At 38.5% G+C, this 16,001-nt stretch overlaps 1 protein-coding gene across 1 annotated transcript; it reads right to left on the bottom strand.

The window, feature by feature from the left end:
- Positions 1–12,539: 12,539 nt before the first annotated feature.
- Positions 12,540–13,124, bottom strand: LOC107493879 (uncharacterized). The gene has a single exon (XM_016114913.1). It carries the CDS (start codon positions 13,122–13,124, stop codon positions 12,540–12,542), a length of 585 nt encoding a protein of 194 aa, XP_015970399.1.
- Positions 13,125–16,001: the final 2,877 nt, after the last annotated feature.

The raw sequence follows: 16,001 nt of genomic DNA on the forward strand, positions 1-16,001 counted from the left end.
AGAGTGTGCTTAAGAACTCTAGACACCTCTAACTGGGGACTTTAGCAAACCTGAGTCACAATCTGAAAAGGTTCACCCAGTTATGTGTTTGTGGCATTTATGTATCCGGTGATAATACTGGAAAACAAAGTGCTTAGGGTCACAGTCAAGACTCATAAAGTAGCTGTGTTCAACAATCAACATACTAAACTAGGAGAATCAATAACACTAACTTAATTCTGAATTCCTAGAGACGCCAATCATTCTAAACTTCAAAGGATAAAGTGAGATGCCAAAACTGTTCAGAAGTAAAAAGCTACTAACCCCACTCATCTAATTGGGACTAAGTTTCATTGATATTGTGAGATTCATTGTATATTCTCTTCTTTTTATTCTATTTTGTTTTTAGTCGCTTGGAGACAAGCAACAATTTAAGTTTGGTGTTGTGATGAGCAGATAATTTATACACTTTTTGGCATTATTTTTAGGTAGTTTTTAGTATGATTTAGTTAGTTTTTAGTATATAATTATTTGTTTTTATGCAAAAATCACATTTCTGGACTTTACTATAAGTTTGTGTGTTTTTCTATGATTTCAGGTAATTTCTGGCTAGAATTGAGGGACCTGAGCAAAAATCTGATTCAGAGGCTGAAAAAAAACTGCAGATGCTGTTGGATTCTGACCTCCCTGCATTCAAAATGAGTTTTCTTGAGCTACAGAAGCCAAATTGGCGTACGCTAAATTGCGTTGGACAGTAGACATCTTAGGCTTTCCAGCAATGTGTAATAGTCCATATTTTTCTCGAGAATTGATGGCCCAAATTGGCATCAAAACGCCGGTTAGAGACTCTTTTCTGGCGTTAAATGCCAGAACTGGCATAAAAGCTGGAGTTAAATGACCAAACTGGCACCAGAGTTGACGTTTAACTCCAAGAAAAGCTTATGCACGTGAAAGCTTTAATGCTCAGCCCAAGCACACACCAAGTGGGCCCTGGAAGTGGATTTTTGCATCATTTACTTATTTCTGTAAACCCTAGGTTAATAGTTTATCATAAATAGAACTTTTCTCTATTGTATTAGTCATCTTGGTTATTTTGGTTCCCCCTCTGGGGCCGAAACCAATGAACACCATTATCACTTATTTATTTTCAACGGTGGAGTTTCTACACCTCATAGATTAAGGTGTGGAGCTCTGCTGCTCCTCATGAATTAATGCAAAGTACTATTGTTCTTCTATTCAATTCAAGCTTATTCTTATTCTAGGATATTCCTCGTACTTCAACCTGATGAATGTGATGATCCGTGACACTCATCATCATTCTCACTTATGAACGCGTGATTGACAACCACTTCCGTTCTATTTGCAATAGCTTGAGTGTGTGTCTCTTGGCCTCCTGGTCCACGACGCATGGTTGCCTCTCCTGACAACAGAGCCTTCCATTCCGTGAGATCAGAGTCTTCGTGGTATAAGCTAGAATCAATTGGCAGCATCCTTGAGATCCAAAAAGTCTAAACCTTATACGTGGTATTCCGAGTAGGATCTGGGATGGGATGACTGTAACGAACTTCAAACTCGCGAGTGTTGGGCACAGTGACAGTGCGTAAAAGGATCATTGGATCTTATTACGACACGATCAAGAACCAACAGATGATTAGCCCTACGTAACTCGTAGCCGGACCATTTTTACTGAGAGGACGGACGGTAGCCATTGACGACGATGATCCCCCAACATACAGCTTGCCATGGAAGGGAGTACGCATGATTGGATGAAGGCAGTAGGAAAGCAGAGATTCAGGAGGAGCAAAGCATCTCCATACGCTTATTTCAAATTTCCACCAATGAATTACATAACTATCTCTATCTTATTTTATGTCTTATTCATTTTTTAATTATCAAAACCCCATAACCATTTGGATTTGCCTGACTGAGATTTACAAGATGACCATAGCTTGTTTCAAGCCGATAATCTCCGTGGGATCGACCCTTACTCACGTAAGGTATTACTTGGACGACCCAGTGCACTTGCTGGTCAGCTGCACAGAGTTGTGAAGAAGTGTGAGAATCATAATTTCGTGTACCAGTCATCTCCTTAGTTTCTTGTGTTCCTTCCATTTTTGCAAGCTTCCTCTCCATTCTCTAAGTCATTCCTGCCATATGAAGCCTGAAACACTTAACACACGGATCACGACATTAAATGGTATAAAGGAGAATTGAAATACACAAATTAAAGATCTTTAGGAAGTAAGTTTTCGACGATAAAACAAACTTAGGAAGGGATTGTAAAATCATGCAGTTCATATGAATAAGTAGGTAAAGACTTGATGAAACCACTCAATTAAACACAGGATAAACCATAAAATAGTGGTTTATCAACCTCCCCACAATTAAACTTTAGCATGTCCTCATTCTTAAGGAGATAAAATAAACAAGTAGGGAAAAGTGAGACTCATGCAATGCAATGCAACCTATGTATATGAATGCAACTATATGCTAAGATGATTTTGTCTACTTGGTTAAAAGTAAATGAGTTCTTCAAGACAAACATAAATCAAATTCCACTAATTTAAATCACACAGTAAAAATAAGTAAACTTGTAAGAAGACAGGTCATGAAAGCAAGGAACATAGAACTAAGCATTAAACCCTCACTAATGGTGTATTAATCACTCAAGTGTATAGGGTAATCACTCTACTCTTTTCTAGTCATGCTTTCTAAACCTTTCTCTTCACCTAACCAATCAACAAGTATTTAATATACCGATGTAAACATCATGAGGTCTTTTTAAGGTTGTAATGGGGCCAAGGTAAGGGTAAGGATATATGTATGGCTAAGTGAGCTATAAATTGAATCCTTGACTAACACAAGCTCTCACATAAACACACACATGCTCTATTATAACTTCTAAATTTATGCCTAGCTACCCATAATTTCCCACTTTTGCATTACATACTCATGCATTAACTTTCCTTTTAATTTGTATCACATATGCGTTGATCTTTTCATCATCTTAACATTGGGGTAATTTTGTCCCCTTATTTACTTATTTGATTATTTGAATATTTCTGGATTTTTTTAAGCATAAAAATAAACATAACATTATCAATGCACATAGATTTTTAATTTTTCTGGTCTTACATGAGTAGGAACCCAAATTTTCTTTATTTTATCATGATATATTCCTTTATTAACCCATGTTCCCACGATCTTCCCATACTCAATTGATACACAGTCTCTAATTTAAGCTAACCAAAGATTCAATTGGGATATTTAATTATTTTTCCGCTTAAGGCTAGTGATGTAGTAAAGTATAGAACAAATGGGGTTTAAAAGGCTCAAAGTGGTTAACAAGGGTAATTGAAAGGGTAGGCTATTTTGGGATAAGTGAGCTAAACAATTAATGGCCTCAATCATATGCATGCATTTAAATACACTAAATATTGGACATATAGAATGGAACAAAATAAAGATTACAATCATAGAGAAGAAAACATACAAGAATAAAATATTATGGTTAAATAATGTAACCATGTAATTAAGCTCAAATATCACGGGTTGTGTGTTCTTAGCTATCATTTTATGTTCCAAATACAACTTTAAACAAGTTTTAACAAAAAAGATTTTAATCTAAATTAGTGAAAATTTTCAAAAATAGAGTCTTAAAAAGAAACATATTATTTTTCAACCATTTAGAACATGCATGCAAATACCTATTACTTATGCAATTTATACTATTCTAACAAAAGAAAAAATAAATATCCTATTGGTGTTTAAGAAAGAGAAATTACCTCTGAAAGTCAGGTACTGACTGACCTCCCCACACTTGAAGCTTTGCACCGTCCTCGGTGCCATCTGTCAGGAACAAAGGGGGCTGGTAACAGTGTCTCCACAAGCGGGACTGTCATGGCTCCCGGTGCTGGTAAAAGAAGTGGAGTCCGGACCTTCCTCGGGTGGGTGGTTGCCAACAAGCAGCTCCTTGAGGTATGTAAATCGGCGCTTCTTATGACGTTCTCTTTGCTTTCTTTGCCGGTCTAGCCGGTCCAATCTCTCAAGTATCTGATGGAGCAGTTGGTTTGTTGGAGGTGCTTGTGATGTGGAAGGAGAAGGAATATTTTTGGCCGGTTCTGGAGGCTGGCTAGTCATGGCTGCTGGAGGTCTGATGTACTTTCCGTTAGAGATGTACTGATCATTCCGTGGAAGTATGTGATGAGCGGATATTTTATACGCTTTTTGGGGTAATTTCATATAGATTTTAGCATGTTTTAATTAGTTTTTAATAGAATTTTATTAGTTTTTAAGCAAAAATCACATTTCTGAATTTTACTATGAGTTTGTGTGTTTTTATATGATTTCAGGTATTTTCTGGCTGAAATTGAGGGAGCTGAGCAAAAATCTGATTTAGGCTGAAAAAGGACTGCTGATGCTGTTGGATTCTGACCTCCCTGCAATCGGAATGGATTTTATGGAGCTACAGAAGTCCATTTGGCGCGCTCTCAACTGGGTTGGAAAGTAGACATCCAGGGCTTTCCAGCAATATATAATAGTTCATACTTTGCGCGAAGATAGATGATGTAAACTGGCGTTCAATGCCAGTTCCATGTTGCAGTCTGGCGTCCAGCGCCAGAAACAGGTTACAAGTTGGAGTTCAACGCCAAAAACACGTTACAACCTGGCGTTCAACTCCAGAAACAGCCCAGGCACGTGAGAAGCTTAAGTCTCAGCCCCAGCACACACCAAGTGGGCTCCATAAGTGGATTTCTGCACCAATTATCTTATTTTACTCATTTTCTGTAAACCTAGGTTACTAGTTTAGTATTTAAACAACTTTTAGAGACTTATTTTGTATCTCATGACATTTTTAGATCTGAAATTTGTACCTTTTGGCAGCATGAGTCTCTAAACCCCATTGTTGGGGGTGAGGAGCTCTGCAGCGTCTCGATGAATTAATGCAATTATTTCTGTTTTTCCATTCAAACATGCGTGTTCTTATCTAAGATGTTCATTCGCGCTTAACTATGGAGAAGGTGGTGATCCGTGACACTCATCACCTTCCTCAATCCATGAATGTGTGTCTGACAACCACCTCCGTTCTATATCAAATTGAATGAGTATCTCTTGGATTCCTTAATCAGAATCTTTGTGGTATAAGGTAGAATTGATGGCGGCCACTCTTGAGGATCCAGAAAGTCTAAACCTTGTCTGTGGTATTCCGAGTAGGATTCATGGATTGAATGGCTGTGACGAGCTTCAAACTCGCGAGTGTTGGACGTGATGACAAACGCAAAAGAATCAATGGATTCTATTCCGACATGATCGAGAACCAACAGCTGATTAGCCGTGCTGTGACAGAGCATTTGGACCATTTTCACTGATAGGATGGGAAGTAGCCATTGACAACGGTGACACCCTACATAGAGCTTGCCATGGAAGGAACTTTGCACTTTTGCATGAGTTGAATATTATATTACAGGAATTCAGAAGACAAAGCATCTCCAAAACTCCAACATATTCTCCATTATTGCACAACAAGTAATTATTTCACGCTCTTCTATTTTTCTTTAGTAATTCAAACTGATAATCATAATTGATCTCCTGATTAAGAATAATAAAATAATCATAGCTTGCTTCATGCCAACAATCTCCGTGGGATCAACCCTTACTCACGTAAGGTATTACTTTGACGACCCAATGCACTTGCTGGTTAGTTGTGCGGATTGCAAAAGTGTGATTGCAATTTTGTGCACCAAGTTTTTGGCACCGTTGCCGGGGATTGTTTGAGTTTGAACAACTAAAGGTTTATTTTGTTGCTTAGATTAAGAATATAGTATTGATGCTATAGAGTCATTAAATTTGAGTCCTTTAATTTCTCTTCACAAATTTTTCGAAAATATTACTTGTCCTTATTAATTTTTAATTTTTCGTGAATTAGTGTCTTGTTCTAAGTTTGGTGTCAATTGCATATTTTATATTTTCCCTTTAAATTTTTGAATTAGTGTTCTTTATTTTTCCTTGATCTTCAAATCATTCTTGTCAATTTTTTTGTTTGATCTTTGGTTTGTCTTGTTCTGTGTCTATTCTTGTTTTTCTTGTGCCTTTTTCAAAACATTAATTTTCAAAAAAATTTATTTTTATCTATAAAAATAATACATCTTTGAAACAAGTGTTACCTTTACTGCCTAATTGGCTAGAGCATTGGTCTATGTTCTTGGTAATTGGGTATCCTCTTTTTAAAATCTTTTACAAAAATAATTTTTCTTTGATTGAATCTTGTGCCAAACTTTAAGTTTGGTGTTTTATTGTTAATCTTTTTTATAATTTTTCGAAAATTTTATTGAAATTTTCTAAAAATTTTAAGTTTGGTGTTCTTTCTTTTGTTCTTGTTGTTCTTGTGAATCTTCAAAATGTTCTTGAGTCTTCTTTATATTTTGATCTTAAAATTTTTTAAGTTTGGTGTTGCTTGGTGTTTTCCTTCCAAAATTTTCGAAAACAAGGAGCATTAGATCTAAAAATTTTAAGTCTTGTGACTTCTGTGTGTTTTTCTCTTTCATCATAAAATTCAAAATTCAAAAAAATATCTTTTCTAACTATTTTTAAGCTACTTTTTCGAAATGTTTTTTAAAAATTCAGATTTCAATTTCAAAATTTTTCAAATCTTATCCTTTTAAAGATTTAAAAATAATAATAATAATATTTTATTATCTTTTTCAAAAAAAATCCTAACCACTTTCTCTCTCCTCAATTTTTTTTTCGAAAATCTTCACAAAACATTTTCAAATTTTTTATTTTTATTTTTATTTTGTTTTTATTTTATCTTTATATGTAATAAAATAAATAATATTTATATCCATATCATCTCCCTTGCTCCATCATGGAACTAAGTAGAAATGAACAGTCCAGAAGGACTCTGGGCCCATATGCTAACCCCACTACTGCTTCATATGGGAGTAGTATCTATATACCCTCCATTGGAGTCAGTAGTTTTGAGTTGAATCCTCAACTCATCATCATGGTGCAGCAAAGTTGCCAGTATTTCGGTCTTCCACAAGAAGAACCTATAGAGTTTCTGGCACAATTTTTACAACTTGCTGACACGGTACATGATAAGGAAGTAGATTAGGATATCTACAGATTATTACTGTTTCCATTTGCTGTAAAGGACCAAGCTAAGAGGTGGTTAAATAATCAACCTAAGGACAGCATAAGGACATGGAAACAACTGTCAGAAAAATTCCTGAATCACTATTTTCTTCCAAAATGGATGACACAGCTAAGGCTAAGCATCCAAGGCTTCAAACAAGGAGATAATGAATACCTTTATGATTCCTGGGAGAGATACAGAGAGATGCTAAGAAAATGCCCCTCTGAAATATTTTCAGAGTGGGTGCAGTTAGACATCTTCTACTATAGGCTTACAGAAAGAGCTCAGATTTCTCTAGACCACTCAGCTGGTGGATCTATACACATGAGAAAGACAATAGAAGAAGCTCAAGAGCTCATTGATACAGTTGCCAGAAATCAGCATCTGTACCTAAGTAGTGAACCTTCCATGAAAGAAGAGGCTAAAACAGTAACTGCTGAAATGAGTCTTGCAGAACAAGTTACAGAATTTAATCAGCAATTTGACTTTCTAACAAAACAGTTAGTCGAATTCAAAGAGATATTACAAGAAACAAGAATGGCTAATATGAATATGGAAGTGCAATTGAAGCAAACAGAACAGCAATTATCAAAACAAATAACAGAAGAGTGCCAAAAATTTCAATTAAGAAGTGCGAAAACATTAAATACCTCACTTCAAGATAGCAGGAAGCTAAGAAATGAGCAAACTACCCAAAATCCCTCTGAGGACAGTAAGAGCCAAGAGAGGAATAATTCTGGCACTCAAACGCTAGAGAATGGGTGGAGAGCTGGCATTGAACGCCCAAACCATGCTCAGTCCTGGCATTCAACGCCAGAAACAAGAAATGATTTGGCGTTGAACGCCCAAAGGGAGCGCAGTTCTGGCGTTCAGACGCCAGAAACAAGTAAGGAGTTGGCGTCTAACGCCACTCCAGCTTCCACCCCTGGCATTCAAATGCCAGTGGGGGATCAGACACATACAAGTGGTGATAATAACCCATCTAAAAAGACTTCTCAACCCACATCTGTAGGCAATAAATCTATAGTAACTAAGGTTGAGGAATACAAAGCCAAAATGCCTTATCCTCAGAAACTCCGCCAAGCAGAACAAGATAAGCAATTTGCCCGCTTTGCAGACTATCTCAGGACTCTTGAAATAAAGATTCCGTTTGCAGAGGCACTTGAGCAAATACCCTCTTATGCTAAGTTCATGAAAGAGATCTTATGTCATAAGAAGGATTGGAGGGAAACTGAAAAAGTTTACCTCACTAAAGAAAGTAGTGCAGTCATTCTGAAAAGCTTACATGAGAAGCTTAAAGATTCGGGAAGCTTTATAATTCCATGCACATTAGAAGGTACTTGTACCAAGCAAGCTCTATGTGATCTTGGGGCAAGTATTAATCTAATACCTGCAGCTACTATAAAAAAGCTTAGGTTGACTGATGAAGTTAAACCAACCCTGATATGTCTCCAACTTGCTGATGGCTCCATTAAATACCCATCAGGCTTGATTGAAGACATGATTGTCAAGGTTGGGCCATTTGCCTTTTCCACTGACTTTGTGGTGCTGGAAATGGAGGAGCATAATAGTGCAACTCTCATTTTGGGAAGACCTTTCCTAGCAACTGGCCGAACCCTCATTGATGTTCAAAAAGGGGAAGTAACCCTGAGAGTCAATAAGGATGAGTTCAAGTTGAATGTTGTCAAAGCCATGCAGTATCCAGACACCCAAAATGACTGCATGAGCATTGATGTTGTTGACTCTCCGGTAAAAGAAGTCAATATAGCTGAGAGTCTCGAATCAGAGCTGGAGGATATCTTTAAAGATGTTCAGCCTGATCTGGAGGAATCAGAGAGAATAATAGAACCTCTGAAAATCCCTCAGGAAGAGGAGAAACCTCCTAAATCCGAGCTCAAACCATTACCACCATCCCTGAAATATGTATTTCTGGGAGAAGGTGATACCTTTCCTGTAATCATAAGCTCTACCTTAAAGCCACAGGAAGAGGAAGCACTAATTCAAGTGCTAAAGACACACAAGACAACTCTTGGGTGGTCCATCAGTGATCTTAAGGACATTAGCCTAGCCAGATGCATGCACAAGATTTTATTGGAGGGTGACGCTAAGCCAGTGGTTCAACCACAAAGGCGGCTGAATCCAGCCATGAAGGAGGTGGTGTAGGGGGTGAGGAGCTCTGCAGCGTCTCGATGAATTAATGCAATTACTTCTGTTTTCCATTCAAACACGCTTGTTCTTATCTAAGATGTTCATTCGCGCTTAACTATGAAGAAGGTGATGATCCGTGACACTCATCACCTTCCTCAATCCATGAACATGTGTCTGACAACCACCTCCGTTCTATATCAGATTGAATGAGTATCTCTTAGATTCCTTAATTAGAATCTTCGTGGTATAAGCTAGAATTGATGGCGGCCACTGTTGAGGATCCAGAAAGTCTAAACCTTGTCTGTGGTATTTCGAGTAAGATTCAAGGATTGAATGGCTATGACAAGTTTCAAACTCGCGAGTGTTGGGTGTGATGACAAACGCAAAAGAATCAATGGATTTTATTCCGACTTGATTGAGAACCAACAGCTGATTAGTCGTGCTGTGACAGAGCATTTGGACCATTTTCATTGAGAGGATGGGAAGTAGCCATTGACAACGGTGACACCCTACATAGAGCTTGCCATGGAAGGAACTTTGCACTTTTGCACGAGTTGAATATTATATTACAGAAATTCAGAAGACAAAGCATCTCCAAAACTCCAACATATTCTCCATTATTGCACAACAAGTAATTATTTTACGCTCTTCTATTTTTCTTTAGTAATTCAAACTGATAATCATAATTGATCTCCTGACTAAGAATAATAAAACAATCATAGCTTGCTTCAAGCCAACAATCTCCGTGGGATCGACCCTTACTCACGTAAGGTATTACTTGGACGACCCAGTGCACTTGCTGGTTAGTTGTGCGGATTGTAAAAGTGTGATTACAATTTTGTGCACTAGTATGGTCTTGGTGTCCCCAGCTCTGTAGGAGACTCTGGCTGCTGAGACTAGATCTGAAACCAATGTGGGAAAAGGTAAGTTGCCTACAATTTGTACGTGTCCCATAGCTTTCCGGATGTGTCTTGGTAAATTGAGGTGTTGGTCTGTAAGGATACACCAGAATAGAACAGCCATGTTTGCGGTGAAGGAGGACTCGTGAGTGCTCGGAAAGATGTAGTGGGACATAATCTGTGCCCAAACTCAAGCCTCCAAGGTCAGTGCTAAAGCCAATATTCCCTTAGATCGGGATCGATGGTATCCATAGATCCATCTGCTACCAGGTTTTGCTATAACTCTGAGAACGGCGTCCCAGTTAAATTTGTATGTCTGGCATTGGACAGAGGCTTCTTGAAATGCATCCAATCCTTCAAGGGCAAGGGGAAGATTTAAAGCTCGCTGAATGGCCTCTTCAGTTATAGGGACTTGCTTCTGACGGATATAGACAGACTGCAGTATTGGCATGTGAAAATTGGAGTAGAATTCAACTACCCATGATAGATTAACCTGTCGTGGCTGTCTTCATAAGAATCCCCATTGTCTTCACTCAATGCGGGGTTCAACAAATTCAACAATGTGGTTTAGAGGATGAGTAGGTACTCATTGTTATAGTTTCGCTTAGCCAGTATGGGGAACATATGCTCACAGTAGCAGTTAGTGAACTGCGCAGTGTCCTTTGCTGGAAGGGCTTTCTCTTTTTCATCGACCTTGATGATCCTCTTGATTCGCTTTGTTGAGGGCTTTACAGCTGTTGAAGATGGCTCTGCCATTAGTGCTCTTTTTGTTCCTTTCCTTGCTGGTGGTTTGGGAGTAGCTTTCTCTTTACCCTTCCTGGTGGCCATCCTGAAAGGGAAAAGGTAAGTACTTTAAAACTTTAAGGATTAGAGCAAGGAAGAGGATATGATACGTGATAATCAATGCATGGTAAAGAAGGATGTCATTAACACATGGTCATGACTACATGTGATCAATTCATCAATGGGAACATATCAAGTGCATGTGATGGCAATTAGATGCAAGATGTTTATTGGCATGCCGGCAAAGGCATGAGTAGCATAGATCAGGAATTTGATGTCCAAGTTAGATTATCAACTCTTTTCAAACTAACATTCTGTTTATAGTGACAATTACATTTAATCAATAAAATATAAAAGGGGTTTTGTGAAAAACAGGCATTAGAGTGGTAGAATAGAGTAATTTAAAATAATGCACAATGCCATACGGGTTTTTTCACAAACACTTAGCATGTGTGGTAAATATGTTATTGAAAGCATTAAATTGAACATGCAAGAAACCATTTTAAGAAGTAATATGAATTATCAAGCTATTCCTTAATACACTCACAAGCAAAATATAGAAGAAAACAATCACCCAATTAAATTTCTAACACCAATCAAAAGAATATAAAAAAATAAAGAAAAAGAAAACATAAATAATAAAAAAGGAAAAAGGAAGAAGAAAACATAAAAAAAGAAAAAGAATAATGGAACAGTAAAGAACCTTGATAATGGATGTAAAAAATAAGGGAGGAGAGAGTGAAAAGTGAGAAAGAATAAAGAAGGAAGAAGGGAGAAGAAAGAAATAAGAAGGGATAAGAGAAATTAGGATTGGGAAAAAGATAAGATATCTGGCGCTGATCTGGATAAGCTGTGCGTCGCATGTGACGCAGACGCATGGGGCATGCGGTCACGTGGTTGGTGAGAATTTCAGGTGACGCAGACGCGTGGGTCATGTGTACACGAGACCTGATTTGTGCTATTGGTGCAAAAGCAGCATCGTGCACGCACAAGTCTTTGATTCATACGCACATTGCCAAAATTTAGGGTGACGCGTACGTGTGGGTGATGCGGACGCGTGAATGGCCTCTATTTGGATAATGACGTGGATGTGTGGGACACGCGTTCGCGTGATGGGCTTGTGCTTCCAGCACAATTTCAGCCCCATTCCATCATAACATTCTGCCAGACACTTATTTACGTCGATATCGCGGAGTCACGCGTGCACATGAGTGACGTGCTCGCGTGGAAGGCGGATGTTGCAAGTGACGCGGACGCATGGGGGACGCGTTCGCGTAGGCGTGTTTGTGCCTATGGCATGCCTCCAGCCAAGTTCCCGCGTAACTTTCTGATTCTTTTCTTCTAGTTACGAAAGCGCATATGACGCGTACGCATCAGCGACGCTCGTGCGTCGCGTGCTCTTTTCCCCATTTTTTATGCAGAATGCGAATGCAAATGCAGATTAAGTGCAGAGTTTATGAGAAGAGTCATTAAGAAAAAATAAAGTAGAAAATGAAAAAACAAAACTGAGAGTGAAACGGAATGATCAAACCATGGCGGGTTGTCTCCCACCTAGCACTTTGCTTTTACGTCTTTAAGTTGGATGGTCTTTAGGTTCATTCTGCTTCTGTTGGTGGGTCTTCTAGGAGGAAGACCTCTAGCTCTTTGTGATCCTTCATCTTCTCACCATGATAAAGCTTTAGGCGATGTCCATTGACCTTGGTGAATTTGGAGCTAGAAGGATGATGCAGGTGAAAAACTCCGTATGACTCTGCCTTTTCTACTCTGTAGAGGCCTTCCCATCTTGATCTCAGTTTGCCTGGCATAAGCCTTAGTCTTGAGTTGTAAAGAAGAACTGACTCCCCTGGTATGAATTCTCTCCTTTTTATGTGCTTGTCATAGACGGCCTTCATGTTTTCCTTGTATCGCCTGGAGTTGTCATATGCCTCTAGGCGAAGGTTCTCTAATTCTGCTAGTTGCAGCTTCCTATCAGCATCAGCTTCCTTAAAATTCATGTTGCATTCCTTTACAGCCCAGAAGGCCTTGTGTTCCACTTCTACTGGAAGGTGGCAAGCCGTACTGTACACTAAGCGGAAGGGGCTCATCCCAATGGGTGTCTTGTACGCTGTTCGATATGCCCAGAGCGCATCTTGTAACCTGGTACTCCAATCCTTCCTATGAGGCTTTACTATCTTCTCCATAATGCGTTTAATCTCGTTGTTAGATACCTTTGCTTGCCCATTGGTCTGGGGATGATAAGCTGTTGCTACTTTGTGAACAATCCCATGCTTCTTCAGTAATCCTGTGAGTCTCCTGTTACAAAAGTGAGTGCCTTGATCGCTCACGATTGCTCGTGGTGATCCAAAGCGACAGATAATATGATTCCTAACAAAGGAAACAACAGTGTTAGCATCATCAATACGGGTAGGAATTGCTTCCACCATTTAGAAACATAATCTACAGCTAAGAGTATATAAAGGTAACCATTAGAGTTTGGAAATGGACCCATGAAGTCAATGCCCCAAACAAAAAAAATTTCATAGAAAAGCATAATCTGTTGAGGCATCTTATCCCTCTTGGATACATTACCAAACCTTTGGCATGGGGAACAAGATTTACAAAAGATATTAGCATCTTTAAAAAGAGTAGACCACCAGAATCCACAGTCTAAAATTTTTCTAACTGTTCTTTGAGGGCCAAAATGTTCCCCACTCTCGGAAGAGTGGTAAGCCTCTAAAATGGACTGGAATTCTGATTGGGGAACACACCTTCTAATTACCTGGTCAGCACCACACCTCCATAAATATGGATCATCCCATATATAATATTTGGACTTGCTTTTCAGCTTGTCTCTTTGATGCTTACTAAAGTTGGGAGGGAAAGTATGGCTGACTAGATAATTAGCTACGAGAGCATACCAAGGAGCTACTTCAGATACTGCATGCAAGCTATCAAATGGAAAAGCATCATTGATAGGAATGGAGTCATCTTTAATGTGCTCAAGGCGACTCAAGTGGTCTGCCACTAAATTCTGGTTACCACTCCTATCCTTAATTTCTAAGTCAAATTCTTGCAGCAACAGTATCCAACGTATCAACCTTGGTTTGGACTCGTTTTAGCTAATTAATATTTTAGAGCTGCATGGTCTGAGTACACTACTACCTTAGTACCAAGTAAATAGGCTCGGAATTTATCCAGAGCAAAAACAATAGCAAGAAGCTCCTTTTCAGTAGTAGTGTAATTAGACTGAGCAGCGTCTAAGGTCTTAGATGCATAAGCTATTACGAAAGGATCCTTACCGTTGCGCTGAGCCAGTGTCGCTCCTATTGCATGGTTAGAGGCATCACACATAATCTCAAAATGCTGGCTCCAGTCTGGTCCTCTCAAAATTGGAGCTTGAGTCAGGGCGATCTTCAGCTTATCAAATGCTTGCACGCAATCTTCACTGAACTCAAACTCAATATCTTTCTGCAGTAGTATGGATAAAGGTAATGCTACCTTACTGAAGTCCTTAATGAATGATGCACAGAAACTTGTTTCTCAACAAATTTCTCTTCGGCAAGTATACCGAATTGTTGTCAAGTAAAAACTCACAATAGAGTGAGGTCGAATCTACAGGGACTAACGGATTGAGCAATAAATGGTTCATTGATTATCCTAGTTAGATGAATCATATTGGAGTGATGAGTAACAAGGAACTGTAAATGGCATAAAAGTAAAGAAAGCAATAAAATGCAGAAAAGTAAAATGGCAAGAAAAGTAAATGTAAGAACTAAAAATAAAATGAACATTGGGATCAAGAGATATTGCAATCCTCCGAATCATGTTCATTCTCATCTCTTCCTCAATCAATGCATTCATTGATCTCTTTGGCAATCTTAAGTGATTGGATCCCAATTTCTCGGCAATCCAATCTCTCTAAGCTTGAACAATTTCCCAATTCCTTGATTTAATTGCTCATGGGAAGAGATGAAGTTTGGTCATTGATTATACCACACACATTCATAGATCAAAGTATTGGTAGGATTAAATGTCACAATATCTATCCGACCCCCAACCTAATCCAATGTGAGAGAACATTTCTAGATGATTTCCTCATTCCTCTTCTAAGGTTCAGAGGAAATCCAAGTATGAGTAATTTCTCTTCCGAGACAATTACCCAATTGGAAGAAGATCGAAAGCTCTCTAGTAAAATCAAGAGAAAAGAAAGAAGAAGAAGAATAAAAACTTTGATTAAATCACAATAGAGCTCTCTAACCCAATGAAAAGAGTTAGTTGTTCATTGCTCTACAAAAATAGAAAAGAAAGAAAGTGCAAAAAAATAAAAATGAAGATTAAAACTGAAATTGAAACTTCAAAGTTCATAAATAAAAAGTACAACCTAGAATTTAACTACTAAGAAAAGAAAAAGAAGAGAAAAGGAAGAAGAATGTAGGAGGGGAGGGAGTCCGAAGACCCCTCTTCTCTGGTGTGTCCAGCCCCAGAATACGCCCTCTCCAATTCCCCGTATTGCAGAATGAATTTAATGTAGAAACTAAGGCCTTTTTATAGGCTCTCCTAAATTACAAAATGAAATTAAAATCAAATTACAATGAAATGAAAATTAACTATTCTAGATGCTTCTTGTGGCCTTGATTGATTGATACTTGTGGGCTTGCTTCCTTGAGGTTGGGTGGTCCTTGTAAGTGAATCAAGTTGAGGTCCAGGTGCTAATGTTAGTGCTACCATTAGCCACACTAATGCTACAAGTGTGGCGTTAGTTCTGAAGTTAGTGTGGCTAACGTCACAGTTGCTACCCAGTTGGTGCTTTTGGGGCTTAAAGGATGTCTCTTGTTTGTACTCCAATTTCATGCCCACTATAGACTATTATATATCGTTAGAAAGCTCTAGATGTCATATTTCTAATGCAACTGGAACCACTTCAATTGGACCTCTGTAACTCAAATTATACTCCTTTGAAAGGGACAGGATCGCTGGCATAGTCGCTGGTGTTATTGGCAAAAGTGGGTGCCAATAACATTAGTATTCAAGGGATTAATATTGCCAGGTTCTAGAGCTCAAACTTAATGTCCACCCCA

Source organism: Arachis duranensis, chromosome 6 (assembly GCF_000817695.3).
Source record: "Arachis duranensis cultivar V14167 chromosome 6, aradu.V14167.gnm2.J7QH, whole genome shotgun sequence".
NCBI classification, from domain to species: Eukaryota; Viridiplantae; Streptophyta; class Magnoliopsida; order Fabales; family Fabaceae; genus Arachis; species Arachis duranensis.

What these genes read in the sequence shown, in the direction of transcription:
- LOC107493879 (XM_016114913.1), bottom strand. Translation starts at nt 13,124, where the DNA reads ATGGAGAAGATAGTAAAGCCTCATAGGAAGGATTGGAGTACCAGGTTA.